The 19636-nt window shown below is 41.4% G+C and overlaps 2 protein-coding genes across 2 annotated transcripts; one reads left to right on the top strand and one right to left on the bottom strand.

Annotated features, from left to right (window-relative positions):
• Positions 1-144: 144 nt before the first annotated feature.
• On the top strand, positions 145-9510 carry usp39 (ubiquitin specific peptidase 39). Its single transcript, XM_080738037.1, has 13 exons — positions 145-306; positions 2080-2158; positions 2241-2335; positions 2428-2564; positions 3485-3637; positions 3754-3979; positions 4548-4622; positions 4748-4815; positions 5706-5894; positions 6293-6435; positions 8264-8399; positions 8497-8583; positions 9265-9510. Exons 1-13 carry the CDS (start codon positions 240-242, stop codon positions 9313-9315), a joined length of 1506 nt encoding a protein of 501 aa, XP_080594163.1. The 5' UTR covers positions 145-239; the 3' UTR covers positions 9316-9510.
• Positions 9511-9597: 87 nt separating this feature from the next.
• On the bottom strand, positions 9598-13681 carry sftpbb (surfactant protein Bb). Its single transcript, XM_080739390.1, has 11 exons — positions 13542-13681; positions 13236-13273; positions 12753-12827; positions 12283-12405; positions 12030-12161; positions 11818-11898; positions 11535-11718; positions 11315-11457; positions 11044-11124; positions 10790-10903; positions 9598-9953 (listed from the first exon to the last, which is right to left on the bottom strand). The coding sequence occupies exons 1-11, from the start codon at positions 13606-13608 to the stop codon at positions 9918-9920; spliced, it is 1074 nt and encodes a 357-aa protein (XP_080595516.1). The 5' UTR covers positions 13609-13681; the 3' UTR covers positions 9598-9917.
• Between the last annotated feature and the right edge of the window lie 5955 nt (positions 13682-19636).

Below are 19636 nucleotides of genomic sequence, written 5' to 3' on the forward strand. Positions count from 1 at the left end.
TGATACTTTTACCTAAGTAAACAATTTGAGTACTTTTCCCCACCACTGACAACACTACAGTCACTTGAGGTCGCTTTTAAAGAGGAAGGTTTTAAACCCCGGGTTGAGTTCTACTTGGACGATCACTACCGCGAATTTTCGGTGTCCATCAGTGGACTTGCTCCAGTTGCTCGAAGTGAATTCTGTTCACTTTCAGAGATTTTGAGTTGAGTTCGCCATAATAAGCAGCTGTTGTTGTAATGGTGTCTTTGAAGCGACAAAGAGAAGTCGAGGTGGACGATAATGACGACGACGAAGAAGAAGGGGGTAAGAGATAGTTGCTGGCCTTAAAATGAGCTCATTCGGTTAGCTAGTAAGCTAGCAGTAGCAGGCTAGCAGCAGAAGGCAAGGGACACTCGATTTGCTCTGCGTTGTGTGCCTGGCGCGTAGTTGGTGAACGGCAAGGATAAACACGGCAACGAGATAGCCCCACCTACCCGATACACTAGTTTGTAATCGAGCGCACCAAAGCTACATCTGTTTAGCTCAGTGGGTCTCTCAAGTCTCAACCTTTTTCATGTCAAGGACCACCAAATTGACACTTTATTTGCCCGCGGAACCCCATTTGAAAAGATATGCCAGGGACCCACATTTAGAGAATATTTTAATCCATATACCTCCTTTAAAACGGCACTGAAAAGCCACAGCTGCTCGCAACTGGTAAATGAAAACATAGCCTATCCTTACCTCCCCCTGATCTTTCTATTGTAAATAGTAAATACCACCTATTTTGCATTGTCTATCCCCTGACCTTTCTATTGTAAAAAATATATTTATTTTTGCATTTCTGTTTTATTTTCGACAGTTTTTCCTTCTGCATAGTACTGTGTTCTGCCATTCATTGTCCTATATGGGGTCCACCCTATGTTCCCAAGGTTCTATGTTCCCCAGGTTCTGTGTTCCCCACTTCCCCCCAAAAAAGGTTCTCTGTTCCCCACTCAACCAAAAAAAGCATCTACTGTATGTTCCCTACCAAAAAACAAAAAAAGTATGTTCCCAACTCAAATGCAGGAAATGGTGGGACATCTGGGCACTAAGAACATGTTGACAATCCTAATCAGGTGCCCAGTTGCCCAGGTGCCCAGATGTCTCCACCCTAAGTACCCACTCATCTAGGTGCCCACTCATCCAAATGCCCACGTGTCCCTATTGCCCAGATGTCCAGGTGCCCACTCATCCAGATGCCCAGTCTTAACAAAAGTATGGTGTACAGATGTCCCTGGTACCCCTGTCCCCTAGTATTCGTAATTTCTCCCCATTATTGTGTGTTTTGAGTTATTATTAATTATTAGAAATGAATGTTTCCTGCATTTTTGGATGAGTGGGGAACATGATAGAACCTTTTTTTAAGTTGAGCGGGGAACATAGAACCTTTTTTGAGTGGGGGTAAGTGGGGAACATAGAACCTGGGGAACATAGGTACGGCCCCGGCCCCCCGGACACCACTTTGAGAGGAGTTGGCTGTATTTTATCGAACAATTCTGTTTTAGTCTGTTTCAAATATTTTTTATTGTCAAGCACTTTCAAAATTGTCAAGTATTTTCAAAACAAACGGTAAACGGTTAAACTTATTTTTTAAACAGAAATACACACACACACACACACACACACACACACACACACACACACACACACACACACAAAAAAGAACAATTATTCTAGATGTACATTCCTCAAAATTGCATGACCAAAAATGTTCATTCAAAACCAAATCAACAAAACCCCCCTTCCCTCCCCTGAAGTGCTGCCCCCAGTTACACACGATGCAGGTCATCCACAGGATTTAGCTTACTTCAACCATTCAAAAGGGAGATTAAAGGCTTCCAAGTCCTTTCGAAATCTTGCAGTTTATCTTTGAGTATGAATCTAATTCTTTCCAAGTGCAGAGTTTCTGTCATCTGATTGAGCCAAAGCTTGACTGTGGGGACACCTTTCTTTTTCCAAAATAAGAGTATCAATTTATTTGCAGTGATAAGACCATATAACAGCAAACGCTACAATTCTGTTTTAGTCTCTTATTTGTCTAACTTCATGTTTTAGAAGCCATCAAAGTAGGCAGAGGACGCGTCACAGAGGACCGCAGAAGCCGCCACTGTCCTTACCTGGACACTATAAACAGGTATTGTGGAAACCCTAACGTTATCTTTACGTTGTTCAGTCTGGTCTTCAGCCTGCTGAATTACTTTTGTTTTAATTTGCAGGAGTGTGCTGGATTTTGACTTTGAGAAGCTATGCTCGATCTCTCTCTCCCACATCAACGTCTATGCCTGTCTCATATGTGGGAAATACTTCCAAGGTATTTCTTTATAAGCTTATATGCTGTATCAAAGAGTAGATAACATACTGGATTAATATTGTAAATGTTTAATGTTTATATGTCTCTTGCAGGTAGAGGCTTGAAGTCTCATGCTTACACACACAGTGTACAGTTTACCCATCACGTGTTCCTCAATTTACACACTCTGAAGTTCTACTGTCTGCCAGACAACTATGAGATCATTGACTCATCATTGGAGGACATCACAGTGAGTGACTGATGAGATGCTTGATGTTATGTTTTATGTTATGTGTTTAAATGTAGGGTAATGGATATTATTTTTGTTAAAATCAGTGTTAAATACCTATATATTATGATATTTCTTGTTGCTACAGTGTTTGTTCAGTAACAGGATGCATATTCAGGTCGGGATTCGGTCAAATTAGGAGAGAGAACTCACAGAGGACACACGATAAACAAGTGGATTTGAAAGTGGTGACACAAACAAATGAGCCGACAAAATTGGAACTGGAACACTTTAAATTTGAAGCTGATAAATGGGTACTTTCTCCTGATTGACTGCAGATTGGCCAACCACCTGAAAGTATATGTTCTGTTTGTTAAAGGGCTGGAGAGACACAGAGCCCCCGGCCCTGTTACTGACCAACACTATAGCAATGATTACTGCTATCACAATAAAACAATGTTTTAACCAAAAAACATCACTCACCCTACCTTTTAAGCAAGAGATGTTCCGATAGCATTTTCTTTTCTTCCCGATCCCAGTCGATACCCAGCTTGTGTAGCAGTCAATACCAAGTACTGTTCCGATACCAATGCGTAGCAAAATAAATCAAGGGATAAATAACATACATTTTCCATTAATAATGCAGTAAGTAGTACAGTAGCAGTATAAAAACGGTATTGCAACATTATATGAAACATTCAAAATACAAACTAACTCATCGTTTAATGTAAATTAAATGTCATTATGTGAGATACTTTATGTGGTATCAGAATGGCATACGTGTACTGTATATATACCTGCATTTTAGCCACTGTTTGCTGCATTTCTGATACTGGTAACATAACTACTCTAGTTAAGGCATATTTGTGGCATCGCATTTTATATATAGTTATGTAGTGTACTTGACTTGAGTCACAAACCGTCTGTGTCTTTCTTTGTAGTATGTTCTGAAGCCCACATTCACAAAGCAGCACATCTCGGGTCTGGACAAACAGGGTAGGCTGTATCGTGCCTATGATGGTACCACCTACTTGCCAGGCATTGTAGGGCTTAACAACATCAAGGCCAATGACTACGCCAATGTGGTGTTACAGGTGAGAATGCCATAGATCATGCTGGCCCATATCTGAAACGTGACACCAATCTTTCGCATTATACTGACTGGCATCTCCAGCTGCATTCTCCTTATGTTTCTGTTTAATATTCCAAGGCTCTGTCCAATGTTCCTCCACTACGGAACTATTTCCTGGAAGAGGAAAACTACAGAGGAATCCGCAGGCCTCCGGGTGACATCATGTTCCTCCTTGTGCAGAGGTTTGGTGAGCTGATGCGCAAACTTTGGAACCCAAGAAACTTCAAGGCCCATGTGTCTCCACATGAGATGTTGCAGGCTGTGGTGCTGTGCAGCAAGAAGAACTTCCAGATCACCAAGCAAGGTGCGCCGTATGTTGCTTGTCAGCTAGATAACTAACTGTTTTAGATGTGTATGCACCTCAGGTCTCAAGAACAGACATTTGAAATCAAATTGCTATTCATCTCAGAAACGGATCGAGTGATCTACTCAGATTCCATTTGCCATTTTTTTGTTTCATACTTTTCCCAGTCTCTTCAATGATAAAAATATTATTGTTGCTGTTGGTTGTAAACCTTGCATGTTCAAAACGTTTTCTTTATTATTGTATATATGTTGATTAAAATATTGAAAATAGATGATCTTCAAGCTTACGCCACCTCTCTTTGCGAGGTGTTGTCAGTGATTTTTAATTTACTAAAACAAATCAAAAGTTAAAATGTGGAGATGGGTTGTTTCTGCCCGACATGGAACATGGAAATGCAATCTTTGAGATGCACTTTTGAATACTTATGTCTTATGTAAAAGATTATGTAATTTTGGTCATGTAGGAATTAAAGCTTATTCTATAGTTTTGTTTGATCTAAGTTGCTGTGAATAAGAGGACAAGCTAAATGCAAAGAATGTTGATGATTGACTGTTCTGACCTATAGGGGATGCTGTGGACTTCCTATCTTGGTTCTTGAATGCTCTACATGGTGCTCTTGGAGGCACTAAGAAAAAGCCATGTGAGTGAAAGTGAAAATGCATCTTGCTGTCAAACCTGTGTAGTACAAAAACTAATTTTTTAAAACGTTGCTATTGATGCCATGGAAAATGAAATAATCTCAACCTTTTTTTCCTACCATTATAGCAATCCTTACCAAAGTATTTCAAGGCTCCATGAAGATCTTCTCCAAAAAGCTTCCACACCCAGATTTGGTAAGTTGCTTACTCTTTGTTATTTGTAAATTGATACATGGAGTTCAAATGGACGATTCTTTCGAATGTATGGAGCCCCTTCAAATTCCCTTTAACCTCAATCCTTTTCTGAGGTAGTGTTTTATTCAGACACAATCATTTCGACTAAACCTTATGACGATCTGTTCGATCGTCTGAATTGAAGACAAGGTCTTTGGAACAGTAGCGTTGTGAACAGTCTTTATTTTATTCCAGCATTCCATTCCAGATCCTTCAAAATATATAAGAACACATGCCCAACAAGTTAGCAGGTTTATTTTTCCCCTTTTTTGGGAGGGGCTTTTCTGGACCCCATTTTGATAGAACATGATAGATTGACCAGATATGGGGAGAGTTTGGGATTGACCAATGGGCCCAGGGATCTAACCTGCCGCCAGGCCCCATCAGCTGCAGGTCTTCAACAGGGGGTCCGGGACCCCTAGGGGGTCCTCAGAGTTACTCCAAATCGTCCAATCCTTTTTATATTAACAACTTGAACCTTAGTGTCCATATTCTGAGAACGGCTCGCAGTGCGAGGCGTTGTGAGCTTGTAGATCGGCTATTTTCGGCAAAGAGGTTTTGTGTAGAGGGGAAAAAAGAGCAGACTAAGTACAGAGTGAAAGGTTGAGTATTGAGTTTGAGTATTGACGGCTCAAGTGGTTAAATCTGAAAACACAAATTGACATGAATCCAAAATACGCTGATGATTGTGCTGTCAAACGATTAAACTATGTGGAATCTATGAAATGGTTGTGGGGATCCCTGCTTCATCTCTCTCTCAACTAAGGGGTCCTTGGCCTGAAAACGTTGAAGATCCCTGGCCTAAACCACTCAGTTCTCAGCTAGAAATGTGTAAATCTTTAATCTTCCAGCCACCAGAGGAGAAGGAGGCTTTGCTTCTAAAGGAGGAATACCAGGAGGAGATGTCTGAGTCCACCTTCCTGTACTTGACCCTTGACCTCCCAACAGCTCCATTATACAAGGATGAAAAGGAGCAGCTCATCATCCCACAAGTGCCCCTCTTCAACATCCTGGCCAAATTCAACGGCATTACAGAAAAGGTACGAAAGAAATGCACATTATTCTGTCAACTGTGATAATTCAAAGACTAGTTTTATATGGCTATACTATGAATACTACAAAATAGTAAATGATTAAATTGATCAAAGTTAGTCTGGCCAATGAGGCGTCTAATTGTTTATGGACTGAACGTGTTTCAGTCAGTGAATGACCCAGACCACCCCCACCGTCCCGATTGTTGTGCTTGGCCGAGGAAGCACCCAGTTTCACTATCAAATACAAGATTATGGTCATGAAAAGTATTTTCAGATTGTCTTTAATACAAATTGAGGAAATGCTACAACAGAGTTTCCTGCAGTTGCCAGATAGCTATAACTAACAATAAATGTATCTTATTCTGTATTTGTGAACCGTGCTGCTTTCTGTATTTTTATTTCAGGAATACAAAACCTACAAAGAGAATTTTCTCAAAAAATTCCAGTTGACCAAACTGCCTCCATATCTCATCTTCTGCATCAAACGATTCACCAAGAACAACTTCTTTGTGGAGAAGAATCCAACCATTGTCAACTTCCCCATTACGTAAGTGTTATTCAAAGTCCAATTGAAAGCCATTCTCTATACCACTGGTTCTCAACCTGGAGGTTGCAATGGGTTGCCAGATACAGTAATTTGGAGGGATTTCCGGATGCTTTTCTGGACGAAAAGAAAATCAGAATAAAAAGAAAATAACATTCATATGTTTCTGTTTTCTCAGTAAATATTTTAGTAGAAGCACAGTAAGGGATATTTAATTAGTTAACATTGTTCGGAGGGTGTGTGTGTGTCGCACCTGCCATTTTATTAAATTGATCAGTCCCAATGTGAGTTTCTGACACACAAAAGTTTAACGCCAGCAAAAACGAAGAGGTATTACACCAAACATAGAAATGACATCAATAAACCAGTGGAGTTTTTCTCAACATAAGAGGTGTAACTTTTGGGGTAGAGCCCTGCACGGGCCTGAAAAGTGGGGCCCGGCTCGGCCCGGGCCCGTGGAATTAAGGCCCGGCCCGGCCCCAAGCCCGTTGGTGAGTTTCAGAAACGAGCCCGGCCCGGCCCGTAAGCCTGTCACCGTATTATTTAATTAATTATTTCCGTGCGTGGCTTTCACTGCTGCGCGCAGCTCTCAGGGGGAGTTAAGGGGAGTCCATACTGTCACAGACCACCGAAATTTGCGTCGGAAAGGTCCGGTTCAACTACAAAATGACATCTCTTGCAACTTCTGAAAAGGATTACTCCTAATTTGAGTTCGGAAAGCTGCACGCACGTCAGAAAGTCGAAACTTTCCGACGAAAACTATGGTCGGAGAGGACGGAGACTGGGAGACGTATGTACAGCCCTCTATAGCTGTGCTCGTCTTGCGCTCTGATTAAAAGAAATAAGTCAGTCTACATCACAACACAAGTAAGAAATCTTCCTCCACCCACCATTTGTTATGTATATCCTCACAGCAGAAAATTAGACATTGATTGATATTATTGTCGGCTTGCCGTGGTTACAAGCCATCTCGTAAAATACGGAGTATCGTCCAGTTAGCCTACTAAAGAGTAAAGACGCATTCCGTAATGAACGGATACGGGAGGTCGGGGAATCATTACAGGGCGATTTATTTGAGAAATGACTGTAAAATGGGTGAATCTACAGTATAGTGCTCCTAATTTTCTAGTCTTGCTGTGTGAATCGCAGACACAGAGTTTGTGTGAGTGTGTGACAGAAGAAAAGCCGTAAAGCCCTCGGCTGAGTCGGCTCGTCGCGCCCATTGGCTAATGTACTCATGTCACGACCAATCAGAGCCGTGTTGCTACAGTATAGATACAGATAGAACCCATAGCCTAGAAGACTATAGGCTATGCGAGGCAGCTGCTGTCTCAATCACACTCTCCATTCTAGCTATGCGCACAGCCGCACACAGAGACGTCATGTGTGAAATTCACAGCGCGAAATGATCCGAGCATGGTTCTGAGCCCGGCCCGGCCCTAGGCCCGTTGGTGAGTTTCAGAAACGAGCCCGTCCGGCCCGTTTTTGGTGGGCCGGGCCCTGGTCGGGTCCCGGCGGGCTTGCAGGGCTCTAATTTGGGGCCAATGTCAGTGGCTACTGGAGCCGGGAAGAGGTGTGCATTTGTTGTTGGATTAGTTAGTTGTGAAAGAGCTACAAATGATGCTTGGCTCACATACCATTGCATGATGGGCTACAAATGAATTTGAGCTGACCGCCGGGATTGAACATAGGCTAATGTCCCCCTCGCTGCCAGTCTGTAGAACCAACCAAGTGCTGTGAGACCTTTTTCATGCGATTAGGGCCAATTCGGCCTTGGCTTCAATTAGTCATGTTTTAAATCTTGTCCCTTTATCCCATTTTGCTCTGTTAGGAATGTAGACCTCCGTGAGTATTTGACTGAAGAGGCCCAGATAACAGAGAAGCACACAACCTACGACCTGGTCGCCAACGTAGTTCATGATGGGAAGCCCACAGAGGGAGCATACAGAATACACGTCTTGCATCATGTAAGCCTCAGTTAAACACTGCTGAATTCTAACCATAAGCAAAATAATGAAACCTGTAATTTATGTCAGGGTCTCATTGTTTTGTTTTGTTTTACAGGGTACTGGAAAGTGGTATGAGATGCAGGATTTGCAAGTGACTGATATTCTCCCTCAGATGATTACACTGTCAGAAGCTTACATCCAGGCAAGTTGTACCATTTTACACTAGTCTCTGACAAACACTTTGATTGATTCCCACAATTTCCAATTGCATCTGCCTAGTGCCTATCTGTATAGTTTAAGTTCCCTACCTCCTATCGCCCAATTTACAGGATGATGTTTCCCTTTTTTTATCAGGTCGCAGACCTGTTCTATATTTTGGCACCTTGTCACCTAGTCATCACCTTGTCATTTCGCATTACTTTCTCCTCATTGGCTGGCCCCATAGCCTAGCTGTGGTAATATTTGGTCATTTGCATTACTTTACGAAGAAAACGACAAGTGCGACCTGATCTACGTAATGACTTGTCACGATATAATGACTTGTTGCATTTCTGCAGTACAGTGGTTTAAACGGGTCACTGGAAAACCAAAGAGTCAATGTAGGCTAGCTACCTGCTGAGCAGAAATACAAGTCCAGAGTGGCGATTTTTAAGAATTGTGCACAATTCCCCTCACTGCCTTGTGGTTGGTGGAATTATTTAAGGTCTGGAGAGATTACCATTATCCATCTGGATGTTTTTTCTCTTCTCAAAGTATCTGGAGTTTTCAAAAATAGGCTAGTGTGAGACTGATGTTAAACTGTTTGTTTTTGGTTGCCCTGTAAACCTTGAATGCTTCATAATTATGGTATCAAATTTGAAACAAATGTTTATTTCTTGTCCAGATATGGAAAAGAAGAGAGGATGATGACACAAATAGCCACAAGGGGGCGTAAGTGAGGCTGGGATTTGGATGAGTGTCCAGAAAGAGCAGACCTGTCCACCGCTGAAAGTGGCTTCAGAATACGTTTGGCTGGAGAGGACAGTGACTTTGGTGGGCAAAGAAAAACAATTATGTTCATGTTTCCATTTTTTTCACAGTTACAACTTTCGACTGTCTGTAATTTGCTAAATAAATTGACTCCAAGATACTTACTAGTTTCTGCATTTTCATTCTAAGGGTTAACATTGGGAAATAATGTAATAATGAGTTGTACAACAATTGGAACAAAGTAGCTTTTATTTCATACAGTGTTTGATTGGGACAAAGCATTCATTAACTTTTGTTATCAGTGCCTTTTCATAGTTCCACTGATATTATGCTAATATACAGACTAAAAATTTGCAGAAACTTGACTTTCTTTTCTGTAATCAACACATTTCATGCAAACGGTATTCTTGTGGTTGTTTGACCCAACTAACATGTTAGAAACAGCACTTATCTAGCAAGTACAGTAAAGGATTGTCTTAAAATCTGGATCAGTGCAATACATTGTAAAACGTATTTTGGCAGGTACTGTTTGAGCTTCAGTCATTCAGGCAGGCGGATTTTCCACTCTTAATTCCACATGTATTTCTCACAGAAGCCCACATTCTAGAGTAAAACAAACAGACAAAACAATGGAGTAAATTAGTAATATTAAAGTATAGATTAGATTAAACATTTTTATTATAAACTTAGTTCTGTTTGACAGCCACACATTTATTTTAATTAGACTTGTTTCTAGTTTATTTAGTCTGTTGAAAGACAAGCACGTGTACGTAAGGGTAATTTACGAATTAATTGATATGCCTGTGTATTGGCCGAGATGGCATGATGTGGCATTTTAATATGGGTCTAAGTATTAAATGACATGATGGCATTCAACAAAATTAGTAGAGTATTTCTTAAATATACCATACGTTCATCGTGACCTTTGAGCATGTATATAAAGGCACCGCTCACTTCACTGGGTGTTTTTTATTGTTCGTTTTTTTTTTTTAGATTAGAGCATTTGAAGTGGTCAAACTTATTTAGAAGCATTGCAGTGGCGTAATTCTTAAATCGGCACTCAGATTTTCAGGCCACTGAAAAAAATGTGAAAGTACTTCCCTGACCTACTGGCACCTTGCGCAAGAAATTAATTGGTCAAGCGGAATGCAATATTTATTATACCCTACAGTGCAAAGCCCTGTTAGTTTATTTAAATATGATGGGAAGATTTATTTATTTATTTTACTTTGGCAAGCCAGACTTTGGCCTATGTGACTGAGAACTGGCATTGCCTGGACGGTGATAAGCTGGCTGAATGTTCAGTGGGGGTTAGGGTTTTAATTTAAAGTTTGTCAGAACCACCTCCGTACTATATGAATCATTTGAGTCATTAGAAAGTTACTATTAGTCGGCTTGCCTATGAAACATCATGTTATGCTTTAATCCAATTAACTTACGCCACACTTCTGAGCAGTTCCCTTGTCTTTGCACCAGTAGCTGGGTCCCAAGTTACAAACGTTCTTCTTACCCCAAGGCCTCCATTCTTTCACAGTAGGACACAGATCAGAACTCTAGAGGAAAGACAGGGGAGATAAGTGAACTTCACTAAATTAAAACATGAGAACACCACTATGCCAGTCTCTCGTTGAGAACTAGTGACAAAAGACAGATTAAAACCTAGCATAACTTTCGGGAAGAAAACATATTTTACTTCACAAGCATCTGGGACAGCCATCTGGTTTCCTAAAACCTTCTGCAGCCTGGAGCCATGAAGTTTGGTAAACACCTCACACTGAAGGAAAAAATAAAGATTAGTCACGTAACCTTTTATTGTCAAAATCTTCGGCACATCCCATATAAACGCGTCAACCATTAGGTCACGGTTTCACATGACCATGTCTCATGAGGAGTGTGATTGGTTGAAGATATAGAGGGATTGAATCTTGAATGTGTTGGTTTGGTAAGAGCAAAGGACCAGGCACCTTATGAATGGCTCTGGGGTGATGGAAGCAGACAGACTGGAGGAAAGAGGAGGTCTGAAGTTCGGTGGAGTTGAGACCCAGGTGGAGTCTACTTAAAACAGCCAGAGTACGGCATGACTCGCAGTCAGTGGGGAGGGCCATCTCTGCGGAAACAGCAGAGCATTAATTTTGGAAACATTGTGGAAATACTTCGTTTTGAGTTCCTACCCATGCCACTCACCCACATGAGATGTCTCCTCGAACAGACATAGGTGCAACATGGCACAGATGGCGTGTGGTGCAGCTGATGATAAGAGGAAGCTAACGATCTCGTTCCCATACTTATCGATAAAGTCGTCACATTGTTCCTTATAACTTGCAGGGAGAAGATTACACACCTCTCCCATAAGTTTGAGCACTGTCTCCTGCAAAGGCAAAAAGGAGAGAACCAAGTGGCATGCAAATTATGCCATATATAATCCTGTCAACAATGCATTGCTCTCGTAATACGAGAGTACATTCACCTCAGTCATATTTGTAGGCAGCATTTCCTCCAGTTTCTTCATGACAAACAAGCATAAGGTGCACTGTGGGCTGAACTGCACCTGGAGAGAGAGAGAGAAGTAACCGACGAGACATTTTTCACATACCATATAAAAAGAATCTCAAGTTTCACTTCAGCTATTAAGTTTCACTTCAGCTATTTAGAAGATTTCAACTTCTTTCTCACTCTGACCTGTGTGCTGATGTGTGTTCTACTCAAAGAGCTGGCCATATCATTTTCAATGGCAGGCTGAGGACGTTCCACCAGTTCACTCTCTGACTGGATCGCACAGAGTCCCAGGACAATACAGGCTTCATCTGGGTTCTTCAGAAAGAGTAGAATAGAAACAAATCATAGAAGTGATCTTACAGTGCATGAAAGCCATTTGCACATACATGCGTAAATACAGAGGGATTTATGTGACCTGGATAAAAAGAAATCTCACCAGGTCACTAGTTAGGAGTTGCAGGACTTGGGGCAAATATGTCTTCACCCGTGAAATGCAGCTTGATTGTTGTTCTGAAGGGAGTTGCAGGCACAGATCATGCAGGGGTTTGTGTGTAGTGTCCTGCAGAAACACATCAGTTAGTCTGTTAGTGTATTGTCCTGCTTGTGTTTTGGCATTTATAAAGCAGAACTGAAAGAGGAAGAGGAGTATTGTCACATTTGATACATTTGACAATTCTGAGTATTTTTAAGAGCCACCAATCAAATAGTTTGATAAAACTAAACGGATGGCAATTGTTTAATAGAATATTTAAATATCGATTTACTCCTTCTGCAGTATATACTCCTCCTTACATTATATTTAGTTGTTTCTACATATCAAACAGATCCGGCATGCTACTGAATGATGACAAATGATAATCATTATGTTTAGAAGTTTTCACACACTACCCATAAGACAACACTCACCTGGGTGTCTTTATTATCCATCATGGCTGAGAACAGCTGAGCGATCTGGGTGCAATCTGAACAAATGTCTGATGTCTAGTGAAGAAAGGCCATAAGTTAGTAACAGTTATTTACGTTTATTCAAACAGACATTTTCTTCTTTTGTTTTAATGGCTTTTAGTGACATGTGAGGGTTAAATGAGAAAACATTTTAAAGGGAAATCTTAGGCCTATATGTCTATGTGTGATGTATGAAGATATGGTTCTATCTGACTGCACAATCTTTTAAATGATCCTTGAATGTGATTAAAATGGATGTAAAATGAATTGTCAAATTGTAATCCTTTGTATGCACTCATGTCATGACATGCAGTGGAGGTGGGACTGCTTCTTAAACATACTGTACATGTGCTTAAAGTGGATTGTTGATATTGTGTAAATGGCCATATTATGATGATCAGTAACATTTTGACAATACAGAATACATATTGTTAGAGATCTCACCGAAAAAGTTGAATGTCCTCCAATGACCCTGGAATACCCTTAATGACACCAGAAAACACATTAACAAGCAGAGAGAGAGAGAGAGAGATTTTAAATTTCGATAGAAACATTTATGTTTGTTCCAAAAAACTCGAATATTTCATGTAGGCCTATAAAATGTCAAATACCTAGCCCTAGGCTATATAACATGACATTATAGCCTACTCTAATAATCTTTAGAGTGAGGCAGACATTTTCGTATCTTGTATCAGATTTTAGCTGACCACCGTTATTTAGATATCGACAGTTAATAAACGGACATTATACCTGGACACAGACACGCAATGAGGACCACAGCGATAGAAGCAAATTCCATCATAACGAGAGAAGCCATGCCACAACAACAATGGTGTTATGTTAGGGAGTTGCCTTCCATACAGATTGAAGAATGATGTTTATGCGTCCAGACCGGAAGCGCAGTTTATTCTAACATCCAATCAGATCAAGAGATGTGACGCGCACGCTTAATAAAACTGTCAAACTGCATGTAGGCTTTATTTCAGGCGATGTGTAAAATATATATTTGAATTTACTGTTGTATTTTACTGCATTGCTAGTATTCAGTGAACTGTTTGTGAAGAGTCTTAACAAACAGTAGCCTAACGTTTTTATTTAGATTAAACACAGAGGGTAGTCTGGGTACCGCTTGCCTTGAAGACGTGCACAGTATGCCCAATAGATGGCAGTATAGCCTCGGAAACCCAGAATGGCAGTATAGGTTTGAACCTGTTTATAGAAGGTCAATGGAATTTTTTGACAACTGGTGATTAAGAGCTTTAAATACTTGTGTTTAATATGAAATAGATAGAATCATTACATACATGGTTATATTTTAACAAGGGGAATACGGTTATGGATATCTTAAAGCTAGGGTAAGTGATTTTCTTTGGTTAAAATAAGCTGTTAAATAGCTCTTAGTATATTCTGACAGTAGCCTACTCATTGCTATTGAGTGTTTGTCAGTGCAGTAACAGGAGGAGTCTCCATGCCTCTCCAGCTCTTTATTTAAGGAAATGCATTTTCAGGTCGGGGCACCAATATTTTCCAATCAGTATAGAGAACAAGAACAGGTTACAGATTTATAGGCCTAAAAACAAACGAATGAAATTTGAAGTGATGAAAAAAGAAATGAGCAGACAGAATTGGAGCTGGAACACTATAATTAAAAAATGAAGCTGAAAATGGGTTCTCTCTACTGATTAGCTGAAATGTTGTAACCCCTCCGGAAATGTATTTTTTAAAGAGATGGTGAGACTCTTGTTGCTGAACAACTAGGAATATTGTGCCTTAAGCTTTTAATTATTATAATGTTTTGTTTTAAACAAAATGTATTATTATTTTTTGCCAAGTACTATATTTATGGCGAGGTTGGTATGAAAATAGATAGACAACAAGTTGCAACAAAGCAAACACCAAAGGTAGCCTACGTATTGCAATATTTGCATTAAAGGAGTAGTTCAACCCCCAAATAACTTTTCACCCCATGGAGACTGTAATTCATGGATATTTATTTGTTTTTGTTGCATTCCTAAGCCAATAATTTGATTATCCAGAGTGATTCCAGTAGGAGACACAAGAATTTGGGTCTCCTAGAAGATACATTAGGGTCTTTATTATTATTGTCAAATTATTGGCTTGGGAATGCAACAAAAACTACAAAATATCCATGGGGTGAATAATCGTTAGAAAAAGTCATTTTGGGGGTGAACTATCCCTTTAAATTATGTTTTTGTGTTGGTTATTGCTGGTGCTGGAAGTTGGAACACAGACGGGGCTCTATTTTGATTGTCTGAAATACCAGCTCTTATGCCTTAACTTAAAGGCCTGTGCATACTGGCTCTGACCACCAAACTTTTAGTGGAAAGGTCCAGTTCAACTACAAAATGACGTCACTCGCATCTTCTGAAAATCATTACCCCGAATTAGAGTTCGGAAAGCTGCACGTTGGAAAGTCGGAAGTTCTCTGAACTCTCAGATGAAAAATCTGGTGGTCACTGATTGAAAAAGTTTCAAATTACTTAAAAAAGATGGACATCTCTTCCAATATCTTTCTTGGGTAGAGTAAACCTGATCAAAATGGCTAGATTGTCCAAGTTTCTTCATTTATTTCAGAACCTCCCAATACCTATTTCAACCTCCTTTTTTTTTTTTTTTTTTTTTTCATTTTATTTATTTGGAATAATAAGTCACCAATAGTCAGGATACAGGTCCTCTACTTACAGTGCAGGCGGTCTAAATTGACCTAATCTCAAACTTTATTACTGGGCATATCAATCTATACTATAATTTTGCGAATGTCTGAGTGAGTGTCTGTCTGTCTGTCTGAGTGAGTGTCTGTCTGTCTGTCTGAAACAGCGTTTCTCCTCAGTGGCTGGAGCAATTGATCTGAAATCGCATCACCATTAGCAGATGAACACACCTGACATAACTGTGAAGCCCGTTTGTCACTTTCACAAATCGTATGCTGTATATTTGCATTTTTATGGTGTATCTATATCTATTTAGCCTACAGTACCTTTTGTGACCACACATGTTAAGGGAGGGGCGCTGTTGTTCAGGCCATGCACAATCACACACAAACACACACACACACACACACACACACACGGGGGGGGGGGGGGGGGGGGGAGTGTGTGTGTGTGTGTGCGGGCGGGCGGGCCCTGTTACAGATGTTGTCCAAAAATCATGCAGATCGGTACACAGCATCTCTGTAGCCGTTAAATGGAACGGGTATTTCTTACATTGATGCTCCTACATATTATCATGCAAGCACCAGTTAAAGTTACTTTCCATCCCTCATATACTGTGTGCACACAGTGCACATCCCATAACCCACCCACTGCACATCATTTCAGAGCTCATATCTTTGAACGGGCAAGGGCTAGTTAAACCAAATCAAACAATGGCTCTCAAACATCTCAAGTGCCTGGTCAAGGATCTTGTTTCTTCAAGCCAGGCATATGGTCCAGTCTAAGCAACAGTCTCTTGTTGAACCTAAACCATCTAAAGTCAATTTACTTTTAAGGACGGCAGTTAAGTCTCTCAGATCGATCTCTGGATTTTATAAGGGCCTTCTAGAATCCTTGCCTGCCAACACACAAAAAAATGGGAACACAACCTCTCAGTTCAGATAAGCCCTGCAGAAGATTGGTCTTACATACAGTATGTGGTCAAATGCTCCTATAACCTCCGCCATAGTTTTCCCAATTCAAAACTATACATAGGGTTTATTACACGCCAGAGAAGCTGCATAAGATGAATAGTGAGATGTCTTTTCTCAGCTGGAGGTGTAAAAAAACAGAGGGGGACTTTCTTCCACATATTTTGGTCATGCAGTGTTGCATCATCATTTTGGCACTCAGTTTTAAATGCAGTCTTGCTTGGGGATTTCTGTCCTATCTGTCCTATTGGGGATTTCTGTCCTATCGCCTGTGCCATTTTGGCACTGGCAGGGAGGACGACTGGAACAGTCAGATACCAAAAGCAATACATTGACTGCTGTTTTAGCAGCAAAGAAATATATTACCATACACAGGAAGTCTTCTCTCCCTCTTACAGTTTCACATTGGCTAAATGAACTATTCAGCTACACTCCTCTGGACAACATTCATTATAATATTAAAAATAAAAAGCAGGACTTTTGGCACGTTTGGCAACCTCATATGGATTATTTTGCATGCCTATGCCAGTATAGGTTTGTATTTAGTAAATATAACTATTTTATATTTGAGCTGGTATGCACTCCACCCCCCTCCTTTCTTTTATGTTATTTATTGTTAATACTAATGTTTTTCATTGCTTTTCTTTTTGTCTTTTCTTTTTTCCTTGGTTTGTTGTCTCCACCAGCCGAAGGCTGAGGGAGAGTATGTTTTCCCCTCCGTCCGTCCGTCCATCCGTCCGTCCGTGCGTCCGTCCGTGCGTGCGTGCGTCCGTGCGTCCTCGCAGTTTGTGAGCAGCTAATCTCAGTCACCGTTGGCCCGATCGCTGCCAAACTGAGCACACACACTCCCTGGATGCCAATCTAGAACCTCTGCCCCACATTTTTCAAATCAGCCTCATGGTGGCGCTATAACAGGCCGATTTGTGTGGCCTGGTTGTTACCAGCTAATCTCCGGCGCCGTTGGCCTGATCGCTGCCAAACTGAGCACACACACTCCCTGGATGCTAATTCAGAACCTCTGCCCCACATTTTTTAAATCAGCCTCATGGTGGCGCTATAAAGCCGACATCATAGTCGCCTGGGCGGTGGAAGGCTTTACACCGCGGTGTAGTCTTTTCGAGTCTTTTTGAGTCATGAAACTACAACGTTACGTCATTCCTCGCGGTGGAGAGCTTTACACCGCGAGTCCCAACACATCTCTCTGTTTTTACTATCAGACAGACAGGCTCTACACCCCGTTCACTGATTGGTCGACCTGAACGGAGTTTGCGTCTGAACCAGAGGGAGGCGGGGGAGGACTTCACCGTGGGCCCCGTGACTATGATGTCCTGCACTTATTTTCTGACTTGCGGTGGAAAGCTCTCCACCGGTGGATAGCTCTCCACCGTACACTCTGATACGGCCTTAACAGGCTGATTTGTGTGGCCTGGTGGAGACCTGTGCTCGGAAGAGCACTGCTTCTAGTTAGTTTCTGTTTTATTTTTTGTTCTTTGGTTACTATTGATAATTACAATGAAAATGTGGGGCTCTTCATCCCACCTTGAGGTTAAAAAAAGGTGCACTGGGAATATGTTATATCATTGAGATGTTTGATTGTTTGCACTGAATAAAATTAATTTAAAATAATAGGCCAATGTAAAAAGGGTGGCATATGTTCTTCACCTTAGATCTTTCATGGCAATCGGACGCTGCATGCATGATTTCAATCCTTGTGTTCCAAAAATGTGTTTTGCTAAAGTCTACCTGCTGGTGGCGCTATAACAGGACAATGTTAAAAAGGTAGCATTTGTTCCTTGACCTAGTGGGAATATGTGTGGCAAATGTCACGGTAATCGCAAGCTGCGTTGATGATTTGAGGCATTTTGTTCAAAAACGGAGCAATCCTGCAAAGTTTGGAAGCTAATATTAGCCAATCAGGATGGAATGTGAAATATCAGACGGATCGGACTTGATCACATGACTATAGAGATACTGTGTACCGATTTGCATGATTTTTGGATAAAATCTCAAGGAGTAATATCCAAAAATGTGTTTTACATAAGTCAGCCCAAAGGTGGCGCTATAAAAGGCTGATGTGAAAAATGCAGGGCAAAGGTTTATCCTTAGCCTCTAGGGAGTGCGCTTACAAAGTTTGAAACTGATCGGTGGAGTTATAGGTAAAACCACAAATCGGGCTGTTATAGCGCCACCATGAGGCTGATTAAAAAGAAATTAATTGGCATTTCTTCCTCGGCCTAGTGGGAACGTGTCTTACAAAGTTTGAAACTGATCGGTGGAGTTATAGGTAAAACCACAAATCGGGCTGTTATAGCGCCACCATGAGGCTGATTAAAAAGAAATTAATTGGCATTTCTTCCTCGGTGTGCGCGATTTCATGATAATTGTCTCCACCAGCCGAAGGCTGAGGGAGAGTATGTTTTCCCCTCCGTCCGTCCGTCCGTCCGTCCGTCCGTCCGTGCGTCCGTCCGTCCGTGCGTGCGTGCGTCCGTCCTCGCAGTTTGTGAGCAGCTAATCTCAGTCACCGTTGGCCCGATCGCTGCCAAACTGAGCACACACACTCCCTGGATGCCAATCTAGAACCTCTGCCCCACATTTTTCAAATCAGCCTCATGGTGGCGCTATAACAGGCCGATTTGTGTGGCCTGGTTGTTACCAGCTAATCTCCGGCGCCGTTGGCCCGATCGCTGCCAAACTGAGCACACACACTCCCTGGATGCTAATTCAGAACCTCTGCCCCACATTTTTTAAATCAGCCTCATGGTGGCGCTATAACAGGCCGATTTGTGTGGCCTGGTGGAGACCTGTGCTCGGAAGAGCACTGCTTCTAGTTGCACTTTGCGTTTGTGATTTGAGGCATTTTGTTCAAAACGGCTCAATCCCACAAACTTTGGAAGCCAATCTTAGCCAATCAGGATGGAATATGCAAAATCGGACAGATCCGTGTCGATCACATGACTGTCGAGATATTGCCTACCGATTTGTAGGATTTTTGGACAAAATCTGTAAGAGTAGTGCACAGAAATGTGTTTAGCAAACATCGGCCACTAGTTGGCGCTAGAAAAGGCCCATTTGAAAAATTTAGGGCAGAGGTTCTAGATTGGCATCCAGGGAATGTGTGTGCTCACTTTGGCAGCGACCGGGCCAACGGCGACTGAGATTTGGCGCTCACAAACTGCGAGGACGCACGGACGCACGCACGGAC

The sequence above is a fragment of the Nannobrachium achirus genome, assembly GCF_963921795.1.
Source record: "Nannobrachium achirus genome assembly, chromosome: 12".
NCBI lineage: Eukaryota > Metazoa > Chordata > Actinopteri > Myctophiformes > Myctophidae > Nannobrachium > Nannobrachium achirus.

Bases quoted from the DNA above. Each gene is read 5' to 3' on its own strand.
- usp39 (XM_080738037.1), top strand. From the start codon at position 240: ATGGTGTCTTTGAAGCGACAAAGAGAAGTCGAGGTGGACGATAATGAC. The intron at 2,565-3,484 runs GTGAGTGACTGA...CTTTCTTTGTAG, and splicing joins CATCATTGGAGGACATCACA to TATGTTCTGAAGCCCACATT. The intron at 3,638-3,753 runs GTGAGAATGCCA...TAATATTCCAAG, and splicing joins ACGCCAATGTGGTGTTACAG to GCTCTGTCCAATGTTCCTCC.
- sftpbb (XM_080739390.1), bottom strand. From the start codon at position 13,608: ATGGCTTCTCTCGTTATGATGGAATTTGCTTCTATCGCTGTGGTCCTC. The intron at 12,406-12,752 runs GTGAGTGTTGTC...GTGTTTCTGCAG, and splicing joins TGGATAATAAAGACACCCAG to GACACTACACACAAACCCCT. The intron at 11,899-12,029 runs GTCAGAGTGAGA...CTCTCTCTCCAG, and splicing joins GAACACACATCAGCACACAG to GTGCAGTTCAGCCCACAGTG.